Here is a 26,084-nt window from a genome sequence, read left to right as displayed (position 1 = left end):
GTAGAATATTTGTAAATCCCGATGAGCAGATATGAACAAACCTGCAGGGCCTCGATAAAACCCAGATAGGGAGATCTTGGATTGTGGCGCCCTTCCCGGTACATGGATGCACACTGAGGCTGTAAAGATGATTAAAATAGTAAACACGCACACTCCATTTTTAGATCTGTGTGTCAAGCATTACTTTAAACTGTTTCTAATGACCATTTTCTGTCTTTTTTGTGTGCTGATCATGATGCAATCACCTGTAGGTAAGTGGCATCTTTCCTTCTGATTCTCATTATCGAACAAACGTTTTACCCACTTTGCCTAACTTACAACATAACGCCTCATTGTTATGGTGAATTACTCTAATGGCCTGAATGGATGACGAACAGTGGAAGAAAAAAAAGCCTAGTGATTTTATGGGTTGAACAGGATTTCAGTTTGAAAGGGGATAGAGGAATGGCGGCTTATTTCACCAGGATCCATTGATGTTGTCCCACAGCTTAAAAACTGCCTCACCAATTGAACTAAAAGCTCTGTTAAGGTAATTTTTTTTTGCTTGTCTGATGGTTCATGTTGCAGAAACTTTTTCTGCTTATTGTTTCTATCTGCCCGGTCTTGCCATGCACTGACGCAGCACACAAAGCTCACGCTACGACACCATGGCGTGCTTGTGCAGCACTGAATGTGAGAATGTCCGCGAAGCACATTGAGGTGCTTTCAGATAAGCATTAGTATGGGGCATTAGATATGATCCAAGGCTGATGATGGTGTTTCATCTGAAGACGAAGAGTGAAATCTGGAGACTGATAACAGCCGTCTGATCAAAGTTACAGTACCTACAGGTAGGAGGGCCCGTCGAATCAGAAGACGTGTCTGACCATGCCAGCCTTTGCTGAACATCAGATAGCAGACTTTATAGATTGAACAAGCAGAAGAGGCTTTTAGCAGAAGATATCTCCCATTAGAAACAACAGTAAACCCTATAACAATACTATTTTAATTTCTTGAGTTATTGCCTTTTAATTTATTTTGTATATCTCTATAGATAGAGATATATAAATAATAAAAGAATTGCATAAAAATGTAAATTAATAAAATAGATAAAATAGTGATTTTTAAATTGAAATCTGGGGGAGAAAATATGCAGTTTTTAAAATATTTTTTAAATAAAACCAATAATGTTTGAACTTAGTATTTTTTATTTTTTTGCTGTTAAGGAATAAATAAAAAAATCTTTTTTGCTTTGTTTGTCTAAATTAGCTCATTACAAAAAAGAAAAATAGGTTTTTAAGGCATTTTATGTAGTTTACTGCTTATTAGCAACAAAATGAGATAATCTAAACATAAATGTTCCTAAATTATTATTTTCTTTTCAGTTGTATAATTGAGTTAATTATGTGTTTAGAAATGTTAGAGGTTCATTGTTTGAGTTGAGACAATTATCTCAGTCTCTTTATCAAAGATGTATTAATCACAAATAAATAGAAATGTACTTTGAAATATTTTCAAATAGGTTGTGTTAAATATCTTGGTACGGCTTATAATATTGAAAAAAACGTCCTCTTTACATTTACAGCTTTAGCGTTGTGAGAATGGAGATTTTGTTCACCTTGAGACTGAGTTTTATTGACACGCTTAAAGCTGAAGCCATAATGGGTCGGGCACTTTCCAGTTAAAGAGGCAGTTTGATGAGGTGGTTTTTTTTACAGGCTGGTCAGGTGGGTTTATTCAAGGATTTGCGTGTGTTTTTAGTTGTGGACGCTGTTTTTAAGGCGTTCTCGTGCCAACAGTCATGCTGTCACGCTCAGACACACGCTCTGCGATCCGCCTCTAATTACTGACATCAGGTCAAGGCAGATGAGTCGGGAGGCCACAGGCCATATTGACAAAGGGTTAGCAAGTTCATGAGACTCCACGCAGAAATATTGTTTCAGCCTTTTAATCATTAATGAAACAGTAATATTTTCTAGTTTTTTTCTTGCTGACAGCTTGTAATCTAGGCAGAGAGTTCAAACTGAAACTCCTAATAATTTTACCTGTACTCTTCTGTCACCTAAGAAAAAAAAGGAAACGGTTGTTATTGAAAATGTTTTTTTTTTCTTCATTTTATTCTTCCGTCAGACCCTGGGGGTTTATAAAATTCTGCAAACACATTTGAGACTTGTTGAAGTTGTAAACAGACCTCTCCATCCTGAGGGCCTTTGGGTTCTTTACTTTCCTGACCAACATTTAAGGTGTTTTGGTCACATATTTTAAGACTGAATAGGTTGGGAAATTGCCTGAGGAACAGAGTCTTTCACCCCTACGTAGTACAAACCTGTAATACTGAACCTGATAAAGCCCCCGCAGATCCTCCCTTGGGGCAATCATAGCAACATTTCCAGTTTTTGAAGCCAAGTTTTAACAAACACCTACTACAGGTCCTTCTCAAAAAATTAGCATATTGTGATAAAGTTCATTATTTTCTATAATGTAATGATGAAAATTTAACATTCATATATTTTAGATTCATTGCACACTAACTGAAATATTTCAGGTCTTTATTGTCTTAATACGGATGATTGTGGCATACAGCTCATGAAAACCCAAAATTCCTATCTCACAAAATTAGCATATTTCATCCGACCAATAAAAGAAAAGTGTTTTTAATACAAAAAACGTCAACCTTCAAATAATCATGTACAGTTATGCACTCAATACTTGGTCGGGAATCCTTTGGCAGAAATGACTGCTTCAATGCGGCGTGGCATGGAGGCAATCAGCCTGTGGCACTGCTGAGGTCTTATGGAGGCCCAGGATGCTTCGATAGCGGCCTTTAGCTCATCCAGCAGTGTTGGGTCTTGAGTCTCTCAACGTTCTCTTCACAATATCCCACAGATTCTCTATGGGGTTCAGGTCAGGAGAGTTGGCAGGCCAATTGAGCACAGTGATACCATGGTCAGTAAACCATTTACCAGTGGTTTTAGCACTGTGAGCAGGTGCCAGGTCGTGCTGAAAAATGAAATCTTCATCTCCATAAAGCTTTTCAGCAGATTGAAGCATGAAGTGCTCCAAAATCTTCTGATAGCTAGCTGCATTGACCCTGCCCTTGATAAAACACAGTGGACCAACACCAGCAGCTGACACGGCACCCCAGACCATCACTGACTGTGGGTACTTGACACTGGACTTCTGGCATTTTGGCATTTCCTTCTCCCCAGTCTTCCTCCAGACTCTGGCACCTTGATTTCCGAATGACATGCAGAATTTGCTTTCATCCGAAAAAAGTACTTTGGACCACTGAGCAACAGTCCAGTGCTGCTTCTCTGTAGCCCAGGTCTGGGGAATGCGGCACCTGTAGCCCATTTCCTGCACACGCGTGTGCACGGTGGCTCTGGATGTTTCTACTCCAGACTCAGTCCACTGCTTCCGCAGGTCCCCCAAGGTCTGGAATCGGCCCTTCTCCAGAATCTTCCTCAGGGTCCGGTCACCTCTTCTCGTTGTGCAGCGTTTTCTGCCACACTTTTTCCTTCCCACAGACTTCCCACTGAGGTGCCTTGATACAGCACTCTGGGAACAGCCTATTCGTTCAGAAATTTCTTTCTGTGTCTTACCCTCTTGCTTGAGGGTGTCAATAGTGGCCTTCTGGACAGCAGTCAGGTCGGCAGTCTTACCCATGATTGGGGTTTTGAGTGATGAACCAGGCTGGGAGTTTTAAAGGCCTCAGGAATCTTTTGCAGGTGTTTAGAGTTAACTCGTTGATTCAGATGATTAGGTTCATAGCTCATTTAGAGACCCTTTTAATGATATGCTAATTTTGTGAGATAGGAATTTTGGGTTTTCATGAGCTGTATGCCAAAATCATCCGTATTAAGACAATAAAAGACCTGAAATATTTCAGTTAGTGTGCAATGAATCTAAAATATATGAATGTTAAATTTTAATCATGACATTATGGAAAATAATGAACTTTATCACAATATGCTAATTTTTTGAGAAGGACCTGTATGGTCGTTATAGGTGGTTTGTTCGACTTTTCAGACTTTGACAAAAGAGATAAGAGTATTTTGCGTTGATTTATGTTGGTTTTTGACTGTGAGTGTTGTGTTAAGTGGCAGTGCAGTTCAGAGGGTTTGTAATCCACCAAGCTTGTAGCTTCATCTGATAACAAACTGTTGAATTGTGGGGATTGAAGCGATTATATTTGATCAGTGAACAATGGATCAGCGTCAAACTGGGGCCCCCATCTCACCGTGAACTGCTGACATCCTAGATTCTCGTCTACAACCACTGTCACCTGCAAACACTTTCACTGGGTGGGTGGTGTAGCTATGTTTTTATTTTTTCATGCTGTTAAAATCATTTAAACTAATTTGTTGACCTAATACGTTAAGATTTATTAGATTTTTGCCTTCATCTAATTGCATTAAAGAGACCAAGAAAGAAACTTGTCTTTGTTGACAGAGGCTGAGCGTTAATATGACATCTATCCTCTGATTGGGCAGGGATATGAGAGGGGATGAGAGAGAGGGGTGGTCTCTGAGCTTTTCCTGCAGCGTAGAAGCTGGCCTGCTGCCACTCAGAGCGTGCACATGTGTGTGAGAGGGGAGAAAGGGAGGGAGATGGAGCGCGGAGCGAATATGTCAGGATCCGTGTGTCGGCGTGCGGACAGTTTGACCGAGTGGTTTGGAGAAACAGGGAGAGGAGGAAGACTGCGAGAGAGAGGATTGTTGGGAAGTAATGAACCAGAGAGACGAAACCAGTGTTAGTTTATTGTTGGATGAGGAGGTGAAGAACCATGTTCTGTCTGAAAGGTAAGATCGAAGAGTTTGCTTTGTACACTTTGTGAGACAAAGAAAACTTAGACTCCCACCTCCCTTACTGTCCATCCTTGTTTTAAACCCTTCCGTATGCGTTTCCATTTAATGAGGGGAAAACCCTCCTTCTTTGTCTCTTTAAGCACTTCTTCCTTTGTTCCATCTTTCTGATCTGTGATTTAACCACATTAATAGACTTCATTCCTACCCTTTCCTTTCAGTTTTCCATTTTCAGGCCACCCGCTGCTTGATGTCAATCGAATCCAATGTTTTTAAGAAGCTACAACTCCTTTTTTTTGTTTCTTTCATGTGTGAGCTTGTTGACCACAGCAACAGCTGGTGAAGCAGCAGCTGCAGAGTAAAGCCATGTGTTGGCCATTACTTGATGGAATAAGAGTAAACCAGTTCCTCTTTTTACTGGATGTCTCGCACAGCTTTTTCTTTCTCATCTAAAGATCTAAATTTTGTGATAACCTTGTGTAAGAAATGTTACGGTTTCAAGGTATCACGGTATTTGCAGAAAAACATAAAACTTTATAGAATTATATATTTCTTTAACACAAAACAGAGGACAAGTAACCCTACAGCTGATAAAATAACATAAATTATTACATTAATAAGAATACTTGTAGAATGTATTGATTTAGATTTTATAAATCTGGTTAGAATAAACCCAATTCAGTTGAAGTTTTTAAGTGTTTATTGTACAGAATCTTGTACCTTTACCAAGCTTATCAAAGCTTGGTTTTAAATTAGAGTTTCAGTAGTTGGATAATGATTGCTTTACATTTTGTTTAGGTTAAATGGAAACTATTAAGCTAAATTTATTTTGTACCATTCACATCGATTAATTAATTAATTAATTAAAACATTTGTTAAAATCTTCAATATAACTTACCGAAACTCCTTTTAGTTTTAACACTGTGACTTTTTATGTTTTACACAACTGTGAATATTTCCAAACAGCTCAGTGGCAACCAAAAGTGTATTAGCCTTCTTTCAGCCAGCAGACCTGCAGTGTGTAGGAACAAGTGGGGGAGGGGCAGCGCTGGGATTCTCTTTGAGCCATCCAGTACTTTCGCTGGTTTCTTCATAAAACACCTAGAATCCATAAGAGTGGAGGAGAAAGAATATGCCAGCGGTTCTGAAACCTTGTGCTGTTTAAAACCCTGATAGCAAAAACTGACATATGGCCAACTTTGTCTGTTGATCTTTTTTTTTACTCTTACAATAAATCTTAAAGACTTCATAAGCATGACGACATGAACTGATAAAGCTATTTCACTGTGTAAGGGCCGTTTGCCTTTAAAACTACATTTAGTTTCTTTTTATAGGAACGTCATGTTTAGTTTTCATCTAACTTTGGAACAGTAGCAAAGATATATGATAAAGCAGCCAGCAAGGAAAACTTAAAACTAACTTATAACTAGAGTTGAATAAAATGCTGTTGCCCAATCAAGACACTTTCCACATGTTGTAAAAATATATAATTGTGACTTTTTTCTATTATGACTTTTCAAATTTCTTTTATTTTTGGTTTCCATAAACTCTTCACATGCAAATAATGCTGGATTATACGTTACCTGGAACAAATCTGGTTTTAATTGATTGTTCGTTCTGATGTTTTTGCTATTTAACTAATTCTTCCTCTGAAACAATTTTTTATGCTGTTTGTAGATTTATAGCAGGGGAAATGAGGTAATATAAACTGTACACATCAACTATATCTTTCAGTGTCCCAGTTTTGCATCTGTATGCACTAAATCATGCTGTCAAATACAGTCCACAGATTGCAACTCTTGAAAAATGGACAGAAACAGATGTTGCGTCAACACTGCCAGGTTTTTTTCCCCCAAGTTTCAATTTTTTTTTTTTTACTAAACCAATGTTGAATATTTTCATGCCTGCCTTGGTTAATATCAGCTGAAACGCTTCCAGTTTGGGTTTTTAGCTTCAAAACACTTGAGCATACTGACCCAAATACTCTGCATCATGTTAAATTCTGTGATCCAACCACTAGATTACAATGTTTGCCAGCTGCTAAATGATTGCTTATATTATTTAAACAGGCTTCCTTCAGCTCCGAAGCAGACGTGACACTTTTCTGTCCGTGTTCCTACATCCCAGCTGTGGTCAGGGTGAATTCCCATCTGTTTTCACCACCAAAACCAAAACCTCGTGTTACAGCATAAGCCCCGTGTGAGGGTAGATTTATGTTCTCCGTCTTTGTTCGGCTTTCTGTATGTTACGTAAGTTGTTTCAGGGCTTGAGCCCCAGTGGAGAAAGTTGAACGATGGATGGGATGCGAGTAGGGATTAGTTGGAGATGAAGATGTCGATGTCACTTGGTTGACAAGGTTTCCTGTCGTGCGAGGGGTAAATAAATTCTCCATCTTTGTTAGTGTCACGAATGTAAGCCCTCCTGAGCACAAATGAGTTTTAACTGACCTCCTAGTAGCAAGTTTACTGAAGGCCATCTTGGGCTCTGTCCAGTCTGCAAGAACATATTTTCAGCTGAGCTGAATATGGTCCACTGTGTAACTGGTTTCTTTTCGATTCACTCTTGTGTGTGAGAAAATAAAGACTTGAAAACCTTCTGAAGTATTGGTCGAGCTTACCTCCTAAGCAACTGAAAAATCTAGACTGTTAAGTCACAGCTTATTACTGGTCTTATTGCTCTGGACATTAATGTAGTTTTATGCCATATGCCCATTAAACGTTTAACCTAAAACAAAATAATTAAAATTTTAGTGACTTCTGTTCCATTCATAGTCTTCCAATTATTTGAGATCAGATATGGGTGGGGTGGGGGGGTACAGGACCAGGTCCAGGAGGGAACCCTAGACATCCTTCTGTCCAGAGACATCCTACAGCTCATTCTGGGGATGCCAAGGCGTTCCCACTCCAGATTGGACATATAGTCCCTCCAGCGAGTTCCGGGTCTTTCCTGGGGTCTCCACCCAGTGTGATGTGCCTGGGCGGCACCCAGGGGGTCATCCTGATCAGATGCCTGAACCACCTTAGCTGACTCCTTTTGATGCGGAGAAGCATCGGCTCTGCTCTTTAAATTCTTGTTCTGTACAAATCACTTTTTGGCAAAATGTATCCTAAAATGATAATTCAAAATTCGTGTTAGTTTGCTGCTTTTGTATGTATAAAAGCAGTCTTAGTAATATATTGATTTTCTTTTATTTATGCCTGTTGGAAAAGCGGGTAATTTTAAATGAAAGCATTTTTTATTTCTTTTTTCATAGTTTCAGTCAGTCAGTTTAGTATAGATAGAGATTTAGCTATTTGGCCATGTTTAATAGAAGAAGAGACCTAAAAACACTACTAGCTGTTAAGTATGGTGGTGGCAACATCATGTGTGGCTGTTTGCCTTCCAATAATAGCTTTGCGTTGCACAAAGTGGATGGAATAACAAAGGAGGACTACCACCAAATACTTCAACTTCAATTCAAATCAACAGGTACATGCTTGAAATGTTGACAGTACAGGCTGTTCCAATAGGAAAATGCAGTGACATCCAGAACAAACATCCAAACTGGTTTTGCAGTGGAAAAAGCTGGCTAATATTAGGCTTCTGAAATGTCCTTCCCAAAACCTGGACCTGAACCCTGTGGAAAACATGTGAATTATGTTTAAATCATTTAAAATAACCTCTCCCAAATCTGCCATGAATAGAGGTCAAATATCCAGCCAGAATTATGCTTGTAATCTGTGGTCAAGGTGCAACTTCCTAAGAGATATTTAACCAGCTGTTAGTGGAAGGGCATGCGTATGTCGAAGCCTGTATGTATAATTTTGAACCTGTATGCAGTAAAGAAAATCAGTAATAAATTCAGTCTCATACAACCAATTCTTGTTTAAATTTCATTGAAACCACATGCTGCATTATCACTCCACCCTGCAATAAGAACAATTTCTAAATAATTTAAAGCCTCAAGTTAATGCGGTTTTCAAACAAGAGGCTTCAAGGTTGACATTGTATCAATTTAAGGTAGTTTTGTCAGCTTGATTAATTATTGTTTTCCTTCTTGAATTTTGCTGATTCTACACCAGCAGATGTAGCACTACCCATCTTCAGCCTCATTACATCCATTGCTTGGTTGCTTTTGAATTTAATTTCACCCTGGAGCCACAAAAAGCCTAAATTAGACCTTTTGTTACCACTTTGGTAACTTTTATTTGGCAACCCTTTAAATCTCCCCTCTAACCAAAACACCTGTGCAGTCAGTGTCTGTACAGACTGTGACCTGCTGACTCTCGGCTGACCCATATCCTCGCCCCTGGACGTGGATCATGGTGCTGATGGATGTTCTCACACTTGATGTGACAGGCTGCATTTCTCCAGTGGAGGAGAAGAAAGGAGGAGTGAAAATGAAACCAGCATAGGAGAATTATTCCTGGTAGGGGAGCGGGATTGTAGAAACACTTGAAATTCCGGTGAAAGGTGAAACTCCTCAATGTTTTATAAATATAGTCGATAGAAATATAAAAATATCCAATCCAACCACTGACTGACTGTTTTCTTGACACATAAGTAGCTGTTGCAGTGCATTATGGGATCTGCAGTGTGACTGGCATGAGCTGTGGCCTGCAGACCTTGAACTTGCCATGTGTGATATAGGTGAGATATTTGCAGAGAGGGAATGAAATATCTGCACTTGTGGTCATTTAGGAGGTATTTTGTTAATGACTGCTAACTCAACCAAAAGAAATGTAAAACTAAAATATTTTAGCAGGAACAGAAAAAATTGGACATGGAACTGCCTCAAAATGAATTCTTGCGAAATGTTCTAAAGAGTTATTATTCAAATCATATATTTCCCCATTTTCTGCTCTACATACAGATTAAAGCAGTAAAAGCAAAAATAAACAAATCATTAATCTAGATACACTTATTTTTAAACTGCCAACCACAGGTAAGGTTGATCTTTCAGCCTTAATAGCTTAACTGTAGCCATTTGCAGGATGTAGCACAGTTAGTTAAAACTAATTTGCTGCATTTGGATATCTGACACTACTCTTAGAAACTAACATTTATCTGCAGTGAGTTTGGATGAAGATTTTAAGAGGAAATCTAAGATGAGATGGAATTTTGTTCTTGATCTGTAAACAATAGAGCCTGAAGTTCCTGTTGGCTCTCAGTGGGATCTGCAGGGACTCCGGTAAACCTTTTGTCCTCTGAAAAAGCTATAAAAAACAATGGATTTTTGAAAACCTTAGAGATTTAAGAGAAACATTCAGTCAGTAATGAGGTCTTATTATCTTTTTAAACTGAAACGGTGATTAAAAGGCTTTAAAGCTTTTCCCTGAAGGTAAATGTGAATGTGAGGTCCAGAAAGACAAAGTGGGAAAAGTTTTGTGGTGGGTGAACTCTGGGAAGACAATGGTTGACTCCCTGTGGACGGGTGGAAGACTTCCCCAGACAGAGGACTAACTCAGCATGCAGGTGCTCCTCTCAGTCCATTCAGAGACATGTGTCCATGGAAACCATTGTCCGTCTCCCAAAGACCCACCCCCCCAAAACACACACCCAAAATATTTGTGCAACTGTGTGTGTGCATCCACCAGAATGTAAAAACATGTTTATGCACAAACGACCTAAACTGAGAACCGAGCATGGCCTCCTTCAAGAAGATGGCCCACACAGGTATTCAGAACAACTAATACGACCATTCACAGGAAGTGGATGGGAATCTGAGCCTGAACACACAGAGCCAACAAAATGATATGCAATATGTATTCAATATGTTTTGTGTTGATGTTTTACTGTGCATTAATGAACCTAAGTTGTGCACTGATGTTATTCTGAGGGAACTGGTAGATTCCTTGCGTTTCTGCGGCTGGATTGAGGACATCAGCGCTGCTAAGTGCAGCTTAGGACACAGTCGGAATATTTCGGCCTGCCCTGCGGACTACGTGTTTCCACACTTTGTTTTTTTTATGTCTGCGTGTGCCTATGCATGCAATGGTTTGTCAGTTATAATTTGTGTGTGAGAGCACCATGGTTTAGGGCTTAATCGGCTTGTGTGTTGGCTGCCTCACCATGCTGTGGAAACAATAACTGTTGGTAATGGGTGTTTTAGCCCCTGGCTATCTGTGAAGGCTTTGGCACAGTGACAATCGCCCAGTGACTCTTCCTTTTTTTAGGTTTATGCTCTGAGTAATTGCATGTTTTTTTTTATTAACATGCAGCCTTCATTCTTTATTGGGCTTGTTCTGCACATTTAACCCAATAAGAGGAACTGTGGAAATACATGACTAATGAAAAATCTGCACAGACTGGTGTCAAAAGAAAAACACAACTACATACACCATTAAATAATAGAGGCTGTCAGCGTAAATATTGTTACATGTAAAGCTTTGACCTTCTGATATCGATTTCTGCTTCTGTTTGTGTAAGAAAGACAGAGTAGTCGCTATAAAACAGGGTTTTACTAATATTTTAAAAACAAACCAGTTGACATTTTAAACTATCTTGAGTATCTTATATTAGCAGAATTAGCGCAGCTAGCTCTATAAACAGCAGTCTGTGTGTTTATTCTAGAGAATGTTGATCCTTACATTAAATGTGACATTTGCAAAAGCTGCCACTGTTACTAAATCCAACATGTTCCATAGCAGGTCGGAAGGTAAAACGGGTAAAGCCGAGCAACTTTGCTACACGCCTTTGAGCCTTACTGTTCTCTGTTGAAAGTCTTGCTCTCTATTAGATCCTGAATGACCAGAAATGTCTGAGCATGTTCTAGAAAATAGTTTCCTTGTAAGCAGCTTCTTCTATCTACGTGCTTCGTCCAACTTCATTTTTTATCAACTCACTGATACTGAGAGTGTCTGACTTTAAATACAAAGCAACTTCCACACCTAAGGGTGGTGTGACGCATTCACTGATTCGAAAAAGATAGGAAAAGTTCATTTTAGACCGGTCAGTCACTGGTCAGGGCCGATCAAGCAAGAAATGATTTGATTCCAGTCACCAGCAGATTTCTCTGTGCATCTCTATCAACACGTTTGCATGTTATCCTACTACTACTACTTGCTCTGGAGAAACTACACTCAGTTTCAGAAATAATCATCCACAAAAATGCCAAAAAAGGAGAACGTCACCAATAGCTTACACCTCCTTGTTTTAACTTGTGTTCATCCACAACAATATTAGTTAATATGATTAAATACTAATTCAGGCATTGCTGGAAGGAAGTACCCGTCTTTCTTTCATAAATGGTCTTTTTCCAAAGTAATGAAGGGAGCATTTATACCTATTTTCTTAATGTTTGTGAATCCCTTATATTTCTTGGTCATCTCACTCCTAAGCACCCATATAATAAGACTGTTTGCTGCCAGGATTTGTGACGGTCACCACTAGAGGGAGACATTTGCCTATTAACAGAATTTTAGCCACTTTCCCCCCCAATTTCCTTTATTTATAGTACAGTTTAATGTCTAACTTTAATCTAGATGTCAAAATGTGCTTACCTTTCACTTGGCTCAAGGTTTGTTCTGGTCATGGCTGCTCTCACCCTGTTTGTTAACCTGTCAGTGCTCACTGGCCCTCCAGTTATCTTTTCATCTGCTATGCTTACACCCCTTTGTGTTAGATTATCAGGTATTATACTCACCCTCTGTGCTCCTCTGCAGCTTCCAAGGGAAAAGAGCAGAAGAACATTATTCAATTGGTGTAAACTTCTGAGATTTATTACAACGAGGTAAATATTTGGCCCAAATTAATATGTTTGTCGAGATGATTGCATGATTTATCCTGAATTTCCAGACATCAGTGTTGTGAAATCGATGCACTAAATTACCAGCAGACTGGTGTCCATCTGTGTTTTAGTTTCTTTGTCACAATCAGAAGCTAGCAGTAAGGGTCTGGCGGCTGGATAATCTGGTTTTACAGATTAGTAAAGCAGCATCGAGGAGCAGAGGAAAGAGGGAGGAGGAGGAGCTGAGAGGAGAGGCCATGTGGACTTCGCTGGACAATGCTGGTGCTTTCTCAAATAGCAGGAGGAGAAAGAAGTGTGCTTATTGATGCCTCTTTGAGCACTCTTCTGCAAGTTTGGATTTTTTTTTTAAGACTTTTGCATAACTACTTTCTTGACCTTTGTGGATCTTTTTCTGCATAAAATGTGGAGATGCTTTTAGGACCGTATTGCTTTTTGAAGAAAAAAAACTTGTTTTAACCACAGGTATTTTCAAATAAGCCACTTCTGCTGGTTTTTAACCTTACTTTTGCTTTTTTGGTGTTGTAGAAACATACCGTGGTTAAATTTGTGGGTCACAACTCTTGTTTTTGCAAGAATTCTGGATTCGGCCATCCTACTGACAGCCATGACTTATTTTTCAACAACTTTTTGCTGCAATATTTCAGCAAAAATGTTTGTTTTGGAGTTGATTGCTGTAATCGAACACCGAGCATAACCCTCCTTTGTCAGGCAAATCAATTCAAGTCAAAAACTCCCCTGTGAGGAGGAAAGCAAAGACAAAACCGGTAGGAGGAGACGGGTGGGAGAATAGAGTCCCGTGTGGGTTTCAGAAAACCCACTAGACCGCCATCCTGCCTTCCCAGAAATGAAGGGGGGAGGCCCATTGAGGGTTTGAGAGTACAGGGGGGTGTCTCAGTCACATCACCTCTAGCAAAGGGTCCTGAGAAGGAGGCTTTTACCAGAAGGAGGTGTAGTTGAGGGGCTTAGGTCTGGGATAGAGAAGGGGAGGGCAGGTGGCAGGGGTTTAGGTCTTGGTCAGGGATGATCACATACGTGCACTGCCTCTCATCGGAGCCAGTGGTCAGTTGCTGCGACAGAGCCTGCGATGAGGACCCCCCGGGTAAGAAGCGGACTCTGTGCTCTTTCAAGCCCGGCAGCAACATGGGAAACAGCCTCCAGGGCCAGGTCTGCCCCAACCCCAGGCCCCCCAAACCCGAAGGTTGTCTGCGCAAGCGCCTCCTCTCCGTTTCAAAGGTGCACCAGAAGCAGTACTCTCTCTGGACGCCCAAACCACTGCTTGGACCTGTAGTTAAAGGCTCACCAGGGAAAACAACAACCTGCTTGGAGGGAAAAGGTACATAATTAAGAGAAGACAACATTTGTTGCTCAAATCTTGTCGTGTGTCATTAGAAAATGGTCGATATTTTCAAAAGGAAAAGATGTGATAGCAGGGCCTCAAACTGTTTCCCACCGAACAGTTTGAGGGAAATAGTTAAACACCATTTGCAAGAGCAACGGTCACAACACATGGAGGAGAAGCCTCCCAAGCTGGGCTTTGTCTCTTTCTATTAGTTGATTTTCATCCCCCTGTAACTGAGTGATCTGTGCCGTCTGTCGTTACGGGTAAATCAGTGTGTGTGCGCGTTTCTGTATGATTTGCTGGATGTCCTATTTGGGTTGGGTGTGGATTGTGGCTTTATGACCCCAGACATCTTTGCCCTTTGGTGAATACTGGCCACTCCAGGCAAAACCCCAATGACCCTGACCGGCTTGTTTATAAATGCTGTTTCTAATGCATGAAGTTTGTAACCTGGGATAGGTGGTGTCCCTGTGAGTGGAAATGTGTTCCAGTTTTTATTCTTGCCATTGAAATGTTCAAATCTTTAACCTTCTGGATATACAGTGCCTTGCAAAAGTACTCCTGTCCCTTGAACGTTTTCATATTTTAACCACAAACCTCAGGACATTATATTGGGATTTTATGAGACAGACCAGTGCAAAGTAGCACACAATTGTTTTGACGCAGATTTTAAGTTTTTTTTTTTTTTAAACTAATAAAAACCTGGAAGGTGTGGCGTGCATTGGTTCAGCTCGCTTCACTCTAATATCCCTAAATAAAATCCAGTGCAACCCACTACCATTAAAAGTCATCTATTTAATCAATAAAGTCCATCTTTGTCTCTTTTAATTTCCGTAATACAGCTGTTATGTGAAGCTCTCAGTGGTTTGTTGAGAACATCAGTGAACAAACCATGACTGTCCACCTTAACTGACAGGCTGGGAGGGTAATAAAGCAGGAAGAGCTGCAGAGACCTATTGACAGAACAACTATTAGTTGTGCACTCCACAAACCTGTCCCCTAATATAAGAGTGGCAAAAATAAAACTATTGTTAAAAGAAAGTCATAAGAAGTCCTCTTTGTAGTTTACCACAAACCATTTAGGGAGCACAGCAAATATGTGAAAGAAGCTGCTCTGGTTCACATAAGACCAAAACTGAAAAATTGGCCCTACGTGGAAAACCTTTCACCTGTTTTCCTAATATTGTGCAGCTCTACTAGATTTGCAGAGCTGGTAGATACATCACCCATAAAACTTTAAGCTGTAATTGCAGAAATTGATGATTGTACCAATATTTTCTCAGTGGGACTGGATTAAACATATTCCACACTACTTTGTGTTGGTCCATCACATAAATTCCTAATAAGACTGAAGTTGGTGATTGTAATATGGCAAAATGTGAAAGTTCAGTATCCATCCATGCAGTTTACACATAATACGCACGAATGTGTGTCACTTGGGACGTGTGACTGAAGACGCTCCACTGGGTGTCCACCCCTGGGAACAGGACATAATAGCAAGCAGCTGGAGGTGATGGGCCAGGCATGCAGGGAAGTGAATAAGGGAGCTGACAGTATGAGGGTGATGGAGCTGACACACGGCTCGGGTTATGGAGGTGACCCACTTTCACCTCTGCCACTACATAAAGGAACCATTAGAGAGACGCGAAACAGTGGAATAAAACGCCTTCGATTGTGTCCAGACATCTTTTGTGCACTGTACAATACACGAACTCCAAATAAGTGTTGTCATACAAATTAACTGGCTAAGCAGTCTTTTATAACCTTAAATCATTTTGTTTTCTTTTTGTCCATGTACTTATTGCACTTTAAAAAAAAAAGCGCCAGTCAGGATTCAGGAAGAGGAGCTTAACAACGTGCTGCCAAATGACCATAAACCATCCTCACGAGCACTTGGCCTAATACGCCCTGACAGGTCAAGATGTAACTGCCTTTGCTACCGTATTGTCCCTGCTGTCGAGGTTTAGTCAACGTCCAACTGCTGGACTAATGACCCTCTTACAGACAAGCCAACCCGTGCTGGAACTTAGCTCATTCGTTCTTTGTGCACTTTTGTTTACTTGGATTTCGTGCTGATTATCGTTTTCAGTTGTTCTTTCTCTTTTTTTTTTGCTAAATGTTCTCCCTCGTTTCTCTTTCTACATGAGAGTTTATTGTTTTAAACAATATTTAGATTTCTTTAACACACAAATCTGATTTATCTTTAAGTTCCCTTCCAGCTCTTTTCTTTTATGTTTTTAGAATTGGAGCAGGTGTTTGACAGGATCCCCTATAAACTCTCATAGGATATAGCCACAGACAGTTATTGACTAATCTAAGCAATTGCCCCCTAGGGAAGGGCACCTGAGAGAGGTCAGACTTATGGAGTAACAAGATGAGGCTAAATGAAATGGCTCTTGACTCTTAGAATGGGGGAAGAAACGCTAAAACCCAGTTAAGGTAATATGATTTTGGTTGGGTGAATTGGAAAGGGTTCTGACCTTAGTTCTTCATCATAATGTACCATTTTTTGTTTCCTATACACACATTTTTAGCATGTAAAACAAGAATAGAAAAGCTAATTGAGTTGCAGATTCAACTGGGGACTTTTTCAAATTGTATCTTCAGCAAGAGAAAGAAAGCAAAAGTTTTATTTTAAAATTTTCTTTCAACTCTTCTTACGAAGTCTCACCAGCGGGTGGGACAACATTTTTATGAGGGAAGAGATTCATTCAAAAGTTTGTTCTTCCTGATGTAAGATTTGTTGGATTTCTAAACGGCTCCTAAATTAACAATGAAATGTTAGATTCCCCTGCAGAACTCATAAGACCTAAATCCCGGCACATTTTCTAGGACTGATGAATACAGACAAGTGCACACTTAGCCTGAATGCGCAGGGGAGCCGTGAATAGCAGGCTGAAGGTGGGAGAACAATGGAGTGGAAAGCAAGACACATAGCTTAATGAGATGAAGGAAAAGAGATTTCTCACACACAAACACATACTTTAAGGATTTGAGAGTCAGGGGTTGGTTAGGGTCATTCAACTGTAAAATGGGTGATGCCTGTATTTTTCCTTCAAAGCAGTCTTGTTTGTTATAATTTTCTGTCTCATTTTATTCCTCTTAAATTATTCAACTCTGTTTAAGAGTGACTGCATTAATATGTACCTTTCTTTTTTGCAAATGAATTTACTCTGCATAAAGAAATCCTATGATGGTCCAATAATCTCAGTTAAGGGATAATCCAATAGAAGGTTCACTTTAAGCTTGGCAACGCTTCAACAGTATGTGTGATAATAATGGTCGAGATTTTTGTCCTTTTTTTCAATCACTCATTTTTGTAAAGTTTCGACCTGCTAATGCAGATTATAGCTGATCTCATTTCCTCTTTAAAACTATAATATAAATAGACATAACAAAATGTAGTTTTTCGCCATCCTACCGTTTATGGTTGTAACATTTATCTTAAAAGCGGAGGGGATGTCACACTGTGTGTGAAAGCAAGCAGTTGCTGTAAAACAGGGTTTTCAAAAACCAAAACGGTTTTACACTTTAGATTTTAAACTGCCGTTAGCATGTTATATTAGCGATGAATGTGGCCAGCATTGTTAAATATCTGAAGACAATTTACTAAACCTTGACATTTCCAAAAGGTTGCCAATATTTCCAAATCCACCATGTTCCAGAGGTCAGAATCTCAAAGGGTTGAAACAAAGGCCCTTTCTTCTTCTGCATTCCGCCTTCCTGTTATCTGCTGAAAATCTTGTTCTCTCTCACTCTTTCACTGTCTTTTAAATACCTTCTTAAATGGCTGTGCCTTTTCTGACGTCACCAACTGTGGCTCAGTGGGAAGAGGAGTCGTCTTGCAATCCGTAGGTTGTGGGTTTGATTCCAGCTTCCTCCTGCCACATGTTGATGATGGGCATGGCACTTAATTTCAAGTTTTTTATTGGTGTATAAATCTTTGCGCGTTTGTGAGTGCAACTGGGTGAATGTGGTTCTAGTGTAAAGCACTTTGAGTGGCCGGTATGACTCTAGAGGTGCTATATAAGTTCAGTCCAATTACTATTTACCGAAAATAGCTAACTTTGAGTCTTCTTCCAGCAGTAACAGTATACACATAACAGCGTGATTACTGCACATATTATCACTGAATCATTGTTTTACAGCATTAGTTCTCACTGGTGGTTATTATTTTGCAAGCAGTGGTTGTAGGTCTTCAAACAAGCAACTTGTTTCATCCTCTTCAAAGAAGAGCTGTTATTGCTGGTTTTAAAAATAAATCACCTCTTCCTTATTTGAAGACTTCTCAGTGCCAAAACGAACCAGAAAGCTGGCATTTAGAGTTGGAAATTAAAAAGTGAAGTAACAAAATATTTTTGTTATACGTTTTCAAATTGGAAAGTCACTACTTTAAGCAGCATTTAAATGTTTACAATGTCACACTTTCTAGTTGCAAGGAGTTTTGAAGACAGTGAGAAGCCTTCTTATATCTTTACACCTGTTGTTAATGATTTTATCTTAAAGCTTTACTTCATATATCCGGTTTACCAGGTTTTTTTTTTAATATACAGTATATCGTTAAACAAAACCCATGACTCACCAACTGAAACAATTCTTTGTAACACTCAGGTGTTACACAACGTTTTAAACTTGCATGTCACTGGATTTGTCACAGATACGGTTTTGTCGTTGACGTGAGTCACTGATAGAGCAATAAGATAATGAATTTGAGCCTGGGCTCAGCTGGCTTTTCGTTCAGGAAACTGGAGGTGATGAAGGAGGAGGAGAGGACTGAATCAGCATTGTTACCATGAAGGGATCAGGTGTCGGAGAGCCTCTCGGCCCCATATGTTTTACAACTGGGTTTTACTTAGTGGTATGATTATCACATCAGGACATAACAGCCAGATAATCAGTGGGATCTGCAGAGACCTTTATCCCATTATTGATTAATTTAGTCAGGGGATTAAAACTTGGGGAGCTGTGACAAAGATGGTTGTGTGTTTTTTATACAGATATCTACTTTTTAGTTAATTTGCTAGTGTTTTGTGTTGTCTTCACTCACTCCTGTTGACTTCTCTCTGATGTTTGGAGCCACCTGGTGGTTTAGTCAGGAAAAGTCTTTAGACTGCAACCATAATCTAACTATTTTATCTTCTTTTTCTGGAGTCATACTTCTCTTATCAGACTCAGGTTTTACTGCATTGTTATGAGTCTGCAAGACAGACCTGAGATAAAAAAGATGGCAGCCAACATTGCTGAGGGAAGACGTCCTGTTAAGTTGTGAATGCAGGTTAGTCTCATAGGTTCGCACATGGATTGGGTGAAATGAAACATTTTCCAACATACACATCCTGTTATATACATTTTTGAACCAACGCACATGAGCTAGGTAAGTGTGTTTGTCAGTGCCTTCTGACTTTATCCGGGCCGACACAGCTACAGTTTCTGCCTGCTGAAGTCCCACACTAGTCTTAATCAAATATCTAAGCGAGATGTAGTGCTGGCTAAGCGTGCTTAATCACTCCGTGGCTGCCCAGATCTCAGTCACAGCTCATTTCTTTAATGAGAGCTGCTATAAGAGGGAGATTTCTCCACCTCATGCTGCTTCGAGTCTGGTCCGCTGACGTTTTTAGCCCTGCTTGCCCCACTGAGCTGCCTGCTGCCTGTCTGCAGCTTATTCTGTATTATTTACTTTTGCCCAATAGTTCACAACAATTAAATCAGCGACTGCAACCCACTGCATGCATGTTTATTGTTCAGGTGTTTCCCCGATGCAAAATCAATTCAATTATGTGGTCTAATTAATAAAAAATATACAAGAACATTCCTGCTAATCTGGGAGTACACATGTGACCTGCCTCATATTGTAATACTCTTTATCTACTGCTGTACCCCCAGCTTCAGTCCCAGACCCCAGTTATGTCCGAGTCAGCTTGAGGTTTCCATTGATCCATTCAAAGCTCAACCGAGCCTCTGAAAAGCTCATGTGCCGTCATAGAGACTGATTATAAAAGAGAGAGGGAAGGGACATGGAGGAGAGAGAACGTGATTTTAAGAGCCTCTTTAAATCTGTTGCCTTAATGAGTTGCCCTCACCATGGCAACATCTTTTATTTGAAGGTTTTCCCTGCATATGCATGCGTAGATGGACTCGCAGAAAATGAAAACTGTAGAAAAAAGGCGAGCTACAGCTTTGTGCAACCATTGGAGATCATTATTGGATGACGGTGGTGATTTCTTTGTAAAATAAGCTAAATTTGTTGGTTGTTTTGCATAAAACTAACCCCGGATAAGCTTCATGTTATTACTGATTTTCACCAATAGGGGGCATAAGAATACAGGCAAACTGAGGAAAGAATCTGAAGTTTTATAATCGTAGTTTCAAATCACTCTTTGATTCAGCAGTTTTAACAAGTAGATTTGAAGCACTTTTATATGACTATATTAAGATTTAAATTATGATATCAATAACTAAATGGAATTTTGTTTTAATTATTTCCTATCAGGCTCTGAACAACTATTTATGTACACCTGAAAGAGCCACATGAGGTCTTGCAAGGCATTTAATTTGGAGTGATGTTGGTCTTAAATTTTTGGAATATTTGATCAGGGAGTTGTAATCATTTCCCCTGAGGCCCATTAGGAACGAGGGGCGCTATTTGCTTCCAAGAGAGGTTTGCTCTCACTATTAAAGCCTCCGTCCAAACCGTCCATTATTGCCCAGATGGGCCAGAAGGGGGTGGGAAGCTAAGATGGATGGACAGAGGGAGGAGGGTAGCATAGGCTGCTGGAGGGAGGGAACGCAGGGTTAAGTAGATTTCGGGGTCACAATTTATTTTAACCTCCAGATGATGTCTAACACGGGATTTTCATTGGTAGAAGTCGAGGTTAACACATGCATGTGCTCTCATGCTCACCCCTTCATCCCTTCATAACCAATCATCAAAATTTCACATGAAGCAACAACTGCAGAGACACTCTATGCCTCTAAGTATTGTGCAGCTCAACAAAGTATCCCAGAACACGAAGACTGTCTTTACATTAGTAACAGGGATCACAACACTCTAACAGCAAGACTGAAGTAGCATTGTAATGTTGGATGGTGAATACCAGAGTGTTCCTGGTTTGTTTATTGTGAAGGATGTCATATCTAGGTTCATTAATAGGTTATATTGTGAGCAGCAACAAAAACCTGGAAAAAGAGAAAATGACTCATTAATATTTGATAATAAATCTTACTTTTGACCACCTTTTTGTATGTTGCACTGGTATTTTGATGATTTATCTTCAGTGATGAGCTACAAATCTTTGAGGTTGGAAGGCCTCCTTTTCATCACCCAAATGTTTTTTACTTGCTGCACAGATTCTTTATTTTCAAGTCAGAAAAATGGAATGGGTTACCCCAAAACATTAACATTACAGAAGAAACATGGCAGTAAAATCAAAAGATTTAAATGTAAATCTGCCAGGGGTGTGAATAATTTTGGTTTCATCTGTATGTATCAGAAATAAGGGTTTCACAAATCGATAATCATTTTAGAATAATTCAACCTATGTTTGACCTTATAATACAGATTTTACACTTACCTCAGTCTGAGGTGTTGGAAATGCTAAAAACAGCACTGAAAACCCTTGTTTTCCTGTTTTCTCTAAAAGAACCAACACTTGGTGATAAATCAGAGCCTAGAGTCCTTAAACAAGTGAAATAACCCTTTAGATTAGGTATTTAGATTTGGATTCCTTCTTCAGTGATACAAGTCAGCTGTTATGCGTGGCCAGAGTTTTATACAGTGTTTACTCTGTACACAACCTCAAAGGGTGCCCACTCCCCATTTATTGGACATACAGATAAGCAACAGAAAACTTGTTTGAGGCACAAAGAAGAATTTTTCATTTTGAGTGCTTGGGGAGCATCCTGGGCAGGGAGCCATGACCTCTATATCAAAATTTGCCACTAAACAGTGCATTATAGGCTTTTATAGTGTGCCTAAAGCACAGAAAAGGACACTGGAACATGGCTGAAATCCACTGAGAAGGCGTGTACAAAGGAGCTGATACTGTATAGTCATTTAATACAATGCATCTAGCAGATCAGTAGTTACTGCTACGATAACCCTAGAATAACTTGCTAGATTTTAGAGGTGTGATCTCTCCACCTCACTATCTTGGGTAGTTGTAGTTTCGCCTGTTTCGTGGCAGACCTTTTTAGGAATTAAATGGAACAATCTGCCACAGACAACCAAGGATTTCAAGTATTTTTATTTTCTTTGCTCAGTCCACTATTAGGAAATGTGGTTACTTTAATAAATCAAATCTGAGAACAGGAGGCCATTGTGAGTAATTTTGGTTTGATCATGGGTCATATGTTGTGTTACTCTGCTAAAAACCAAAACTTACCCACAGCTTATTACTAGGGTGTAATAGAAGTGGGAAGGGACAGGTAATATGTAGATAAGAAATGGGAAGGAGCGTATTGATCCGGAGCTGTAGAGTTTCTCTTCATTCTAATCTTTCTGTAAAATTGGTTATTTTTGTAAAACTTCCTGTGATGAACCCAGAGGTGGCGCTGACTGGATCAATGTTTTGGGTCTGATGAGCTGTGCCAAATGCAGTCATGCATTATGATAAAACAGAATCAATGCCAGCCACCAGAACCAGCATCCGATCTCATATCCAGCCCTCCAGTTGTGTCACCATTGCCAGGAAGTGTCTCACCCACTTCCTTAATTTGTGATTGTTGGTCATTTATTTGTGTTTCTGATTGTTGATTGGATAGTTTGTTTTTGCAGTTGAGTGTTCACTCTCTCCTGATGACCTACTGTCGTTGCCAATGGAAAGTGAGATCCATTGTAAGAAATAGGTCAAACCACGCAGTGCCAGCGTTGCTACTAACAGGAGAACTATAGATAAAAACATATGCTGACATTTTAATCCACATCCCATTATTGTCCTTATGTTTTCCTGATAGAAACATGTTTACAGAGCTTTCCTAGGTGTGATACAGGCTAGCCCCTGGTTGCTTGTTGGTGTGTGCCCTTCAGCTACCGGAGGCACTTAACCTAAATTAGCTCAGGCTGTCTCTGCTTCTCAGTTTAAACCAGAAAAAAAACTCTTGCATCAGCAGAAGCTGAATGCAACAGCAAAGCGTTCTGATCCAGTTTAAGTATTATTTAAGTAAATAATAAGGATTTATTAGGCTTCCTCCAGTCAAAGTATAGGATTGAACTGAAGTATTTCCTGTGCCCCAACCAGTCATCCTCCCTGTCATTTTTGTATGTTACATATTTAAAGCCTGGTTTTAAATTTAGCATTTTTTAGTATTTATAGCCTAAAAACAACTAAAATGGGATTTGCTGCTCTGAAAATGTATATAGACAATAGCAGGTTCTACATGATGTATTGTTTCTTTTTGTCCAAGGTCAGATGTATGGCATTTTATATGTGAAGTTAATTATAGAATTGGATTGATTGTATGCTGCTATGAAGGAAGAGGCAGGAAACACAGACACACAAAGCCCCTTAGGAGAGAAGAGCAGACAGACCTGGTGCTGAAAGTAGGGCAGAAAAGCAGGGTGGCATCCATATTGTTTCTCTGTGTGAAAAAATGACAAGTATGCAGCACTTTCAGGGTTCTTTGTGTTATTTCTTCTGGTACTTTTGGTTTTTCTGCCCTTTTTATCTCATTTTTTCCAAACCATGTTGTCCTTAGGTAAGACCAACAGGTGAAGGATGCTAATTAATACATTTAAAATGCAACTGCGCTGACCTGTTTTTATTATCCAGGTGTGTCTCAGTTTTCGAGGTTTTTCATTAAAGAAAAATTCTTCACAATTGCACAATGATGTCCACATCCAGACATACTGTCTCACGAAGCTTGCCTTTAATGCCAGTGTAATGCAAGATAGTGAGTCATCTTATGTCAGATTTTACTCTCAAAACCAGATATGGACCATGTGCTTATTGATGTAGCTGATCCTCAGTGGAGTCACTGGAGAATCAGAAGGTCCAGGAGTCGATATTAGTGGAGACAAGGCGGCAGGATGTTAAGAGTGGGGGTTGTGTCACTGGACCAGTGTTAAAGCATCACATCAGACATGTTCTTCAAATCTGTTATGTGGTGGGAGGAAATATTGATAGAGCTATATCTCGTCACAAGTCTTTTACAACTTGAGATGCACGGGCATCAGTTAGATACATTTTATGTATTAAAAAAAGCACTAAACATAATAACCTGCTTCTTGTGTCAATACTTGATCCTAGTTGTGATGCTCAACACACAAATGACATGAGGGAACTGTTACAGGAGGGTAACTAAAAAGTAACCAGTACTAGATTGCAGCTGGGTCCAGTCACATTTATATCCACACTTTGGACCCGAACTAGGATTAATCAGGCAAGATAAACAAATCTGCTCCATTGTTGTTTTAACTAGCATTATCAGTGTAATATTTGATTTATTCTTGTACCTTTCTAGGATTGTCTGGCAATTAAATAATGCAAAAGAACAAATTTTCAATATTTTTGGATAAAGTTGCACCATATTCTGAATTGCAATCATTATAACTATATCAATATGTGCAGTACTGCAGTGGAAAATGATCGATATAGGATACGGTATTTGGTAGGCTGTAACACTTCAGGGCCATGCTACAAGCTTGGCATCAATATATTTGGCCAGTTAAATGGACCTTTGCTGTAGTTTATTCCAACTCATGATCTTAATGCCCAACATGCTGACGCTCAAGGTAGGTGGTAGGGGCGTTAATGATGGTGGAAAAGAAAGTGAGGAAAATATGGGTTAATCACAATTTTGTCAGTGCCATAGTTCACAACAATATCAAAATGTTATATGGTGCTACCCAAATGTTGCAGCAAAAAGACGTTTATAATATCACCTAATCCCAAACTACGCTATGCTAGTATGTGTCCAGTCTACATTCTTGTTGATTTAGCCAGTAATTATTGAACCACTTGAGGGCATTCATGGGCTGTGTGTGGAGTACTAGACTTGCATCCCCAGATGGTTAAGCAAAGTATGGAGGGCCAAAAAAAAAAAACATCACAAATTGTGCTCTGTCTTGATGGAAGAGGGGACTGTCCAACTTTCACCCTTCATCCCAGTAAACACACACCATACAAAATGAGCTTGAGTTATTAACAATACATACACTTCTTAGACATAACGAGGCTTGACAATTCATAAAATTCTCTTATTTCTTCTAATTTAGATTCAGCTAAAACATGTTTTTAGATATGAGACGTGTGGCAAAATAAGCAGCTTTAAAAGTAAAGTAAACGAAACAATTTGCCCAAACAAACTTATATGCAAAAAAATTACTGCTATTATGTTAGGTCTTATAGACAACAGCACCTGTGCAAAATATCCCTGGACCATGGTGAACTGGAGTGTGACGCAATGTCCAGCTCCAACTTCTAAGGTAAATTAAATCTTGTATCAAACACGATGAGTTTGTCCAACACTCACTTCCATAGAACTATAACAGTTTTCAGGTTGTTTCAACAACATATTAATACACATCTAGAGTCTAGTTTTAGCTCATAATCCAGTCAGCATCAAGCCAGGGAAGTAGGATGGCAGTAGGTTTGAAGCAACGTTGCCAGGGACAGTTGGTTACAAATGCACCATGAAGGTATTGGATGTCCTAAATTAGCCACATAACTGTCAAATTTTCTAAAAGCTCAGAAAGCCCATCAGTCTTCTTGTAAAACAACAGCGTTTTAACTCCCTGCTCAACAGGGTTGCTCCTTCTGAGGAGAGAGCCGCCTTTATTGCGCTGAACTTTCGGAAACAAGAGTAGGCCTGTTAAATGAATTTGCCACGGATGTTCATCTTCTCCTTTGAGATTCACCCGCAGATTGTTTTTAAACTTTTGAGAGATTTCATGTGAAAGTGAACAGTTTTAACAGTTTTGTTCATCCACACAGTCATACTGAGATACTTACATCTACTGTGTGCTCTCAGTGCACCCCCAGCCCACCTTTTCATCCTGGCTTGAATTTCAAAGGAGCTTGTTGTTGAGCATCGGGGTCAGACACTGGAGGACAGAAAATTAGACACGACCGCAGTGCATGCTGGGTGGTGCTTTATGTCTCTGTGCTTGTCTTCCAGTGTGTATTTGTTGTTTTAATTCAGTCCAGACCTACCATGATTCACACTTTTATCTTTCTTTCTTCAACTTTTCTCCTCTACCCTCCACCCCTGACTTTTCTATCAGCTGCCTTTATTT

General features: G+C 39.6%; 1 protein-coding gene across 4 annotated transcripts in view; it reads left to right on the top strand.

The window, feature by feature from the left end:
• Positions 1–26,084, top strand: part of nhsl1b (NHS-like 1b) — a 69,514-nt gene that overhangs the window by 7,006 nt on the left and 36,424 nt on the right. Inside the window, exon 1 of one of the 4 annotated variants that reach the window (XM_047387556.1) lies at positions 4,591–4,781. The exons of 2 other annotated variants lie outside the window; for them this stretch is intronic. In XM_047387556.1, coding sequence (XP_047243512.1) covers positions 4,766–4,781 — 16 coding nt within the window. In that variant the 5' untranslated portion in view covers positions 4,591–4,765. Of the gene's footprint in view, positions 1–4,590; positions 4,782–13,518; positions 13,847–26,084 lie in introns of those variants that run through there. One more of the 4 variants, XM_047387552.1, reaches the window with a different exon arrangement.

Source organism: Girardinichthys multiradiatus, chromosome 15 (genome assembly GCF_021462225.1).
Source record: "Girardinichthys multiradiatus isolate DD_20200921_A chromosome 15, DD_fGirMul_XY1, whole genome shotgun sequence".
Taxonomy (NCBI): Eukaryota; Metazoa; Chordata; class Actinopteri; order Cyprinodontiformes; family Goodeidae; genus Girardinichthys; species Girardinichthys multiradiatus.
The sequence above is the reverse complement of the archived record's forward strand: the minus strand, read 5'-3'. Positions and strand labels throughout refer to the sequence as shown.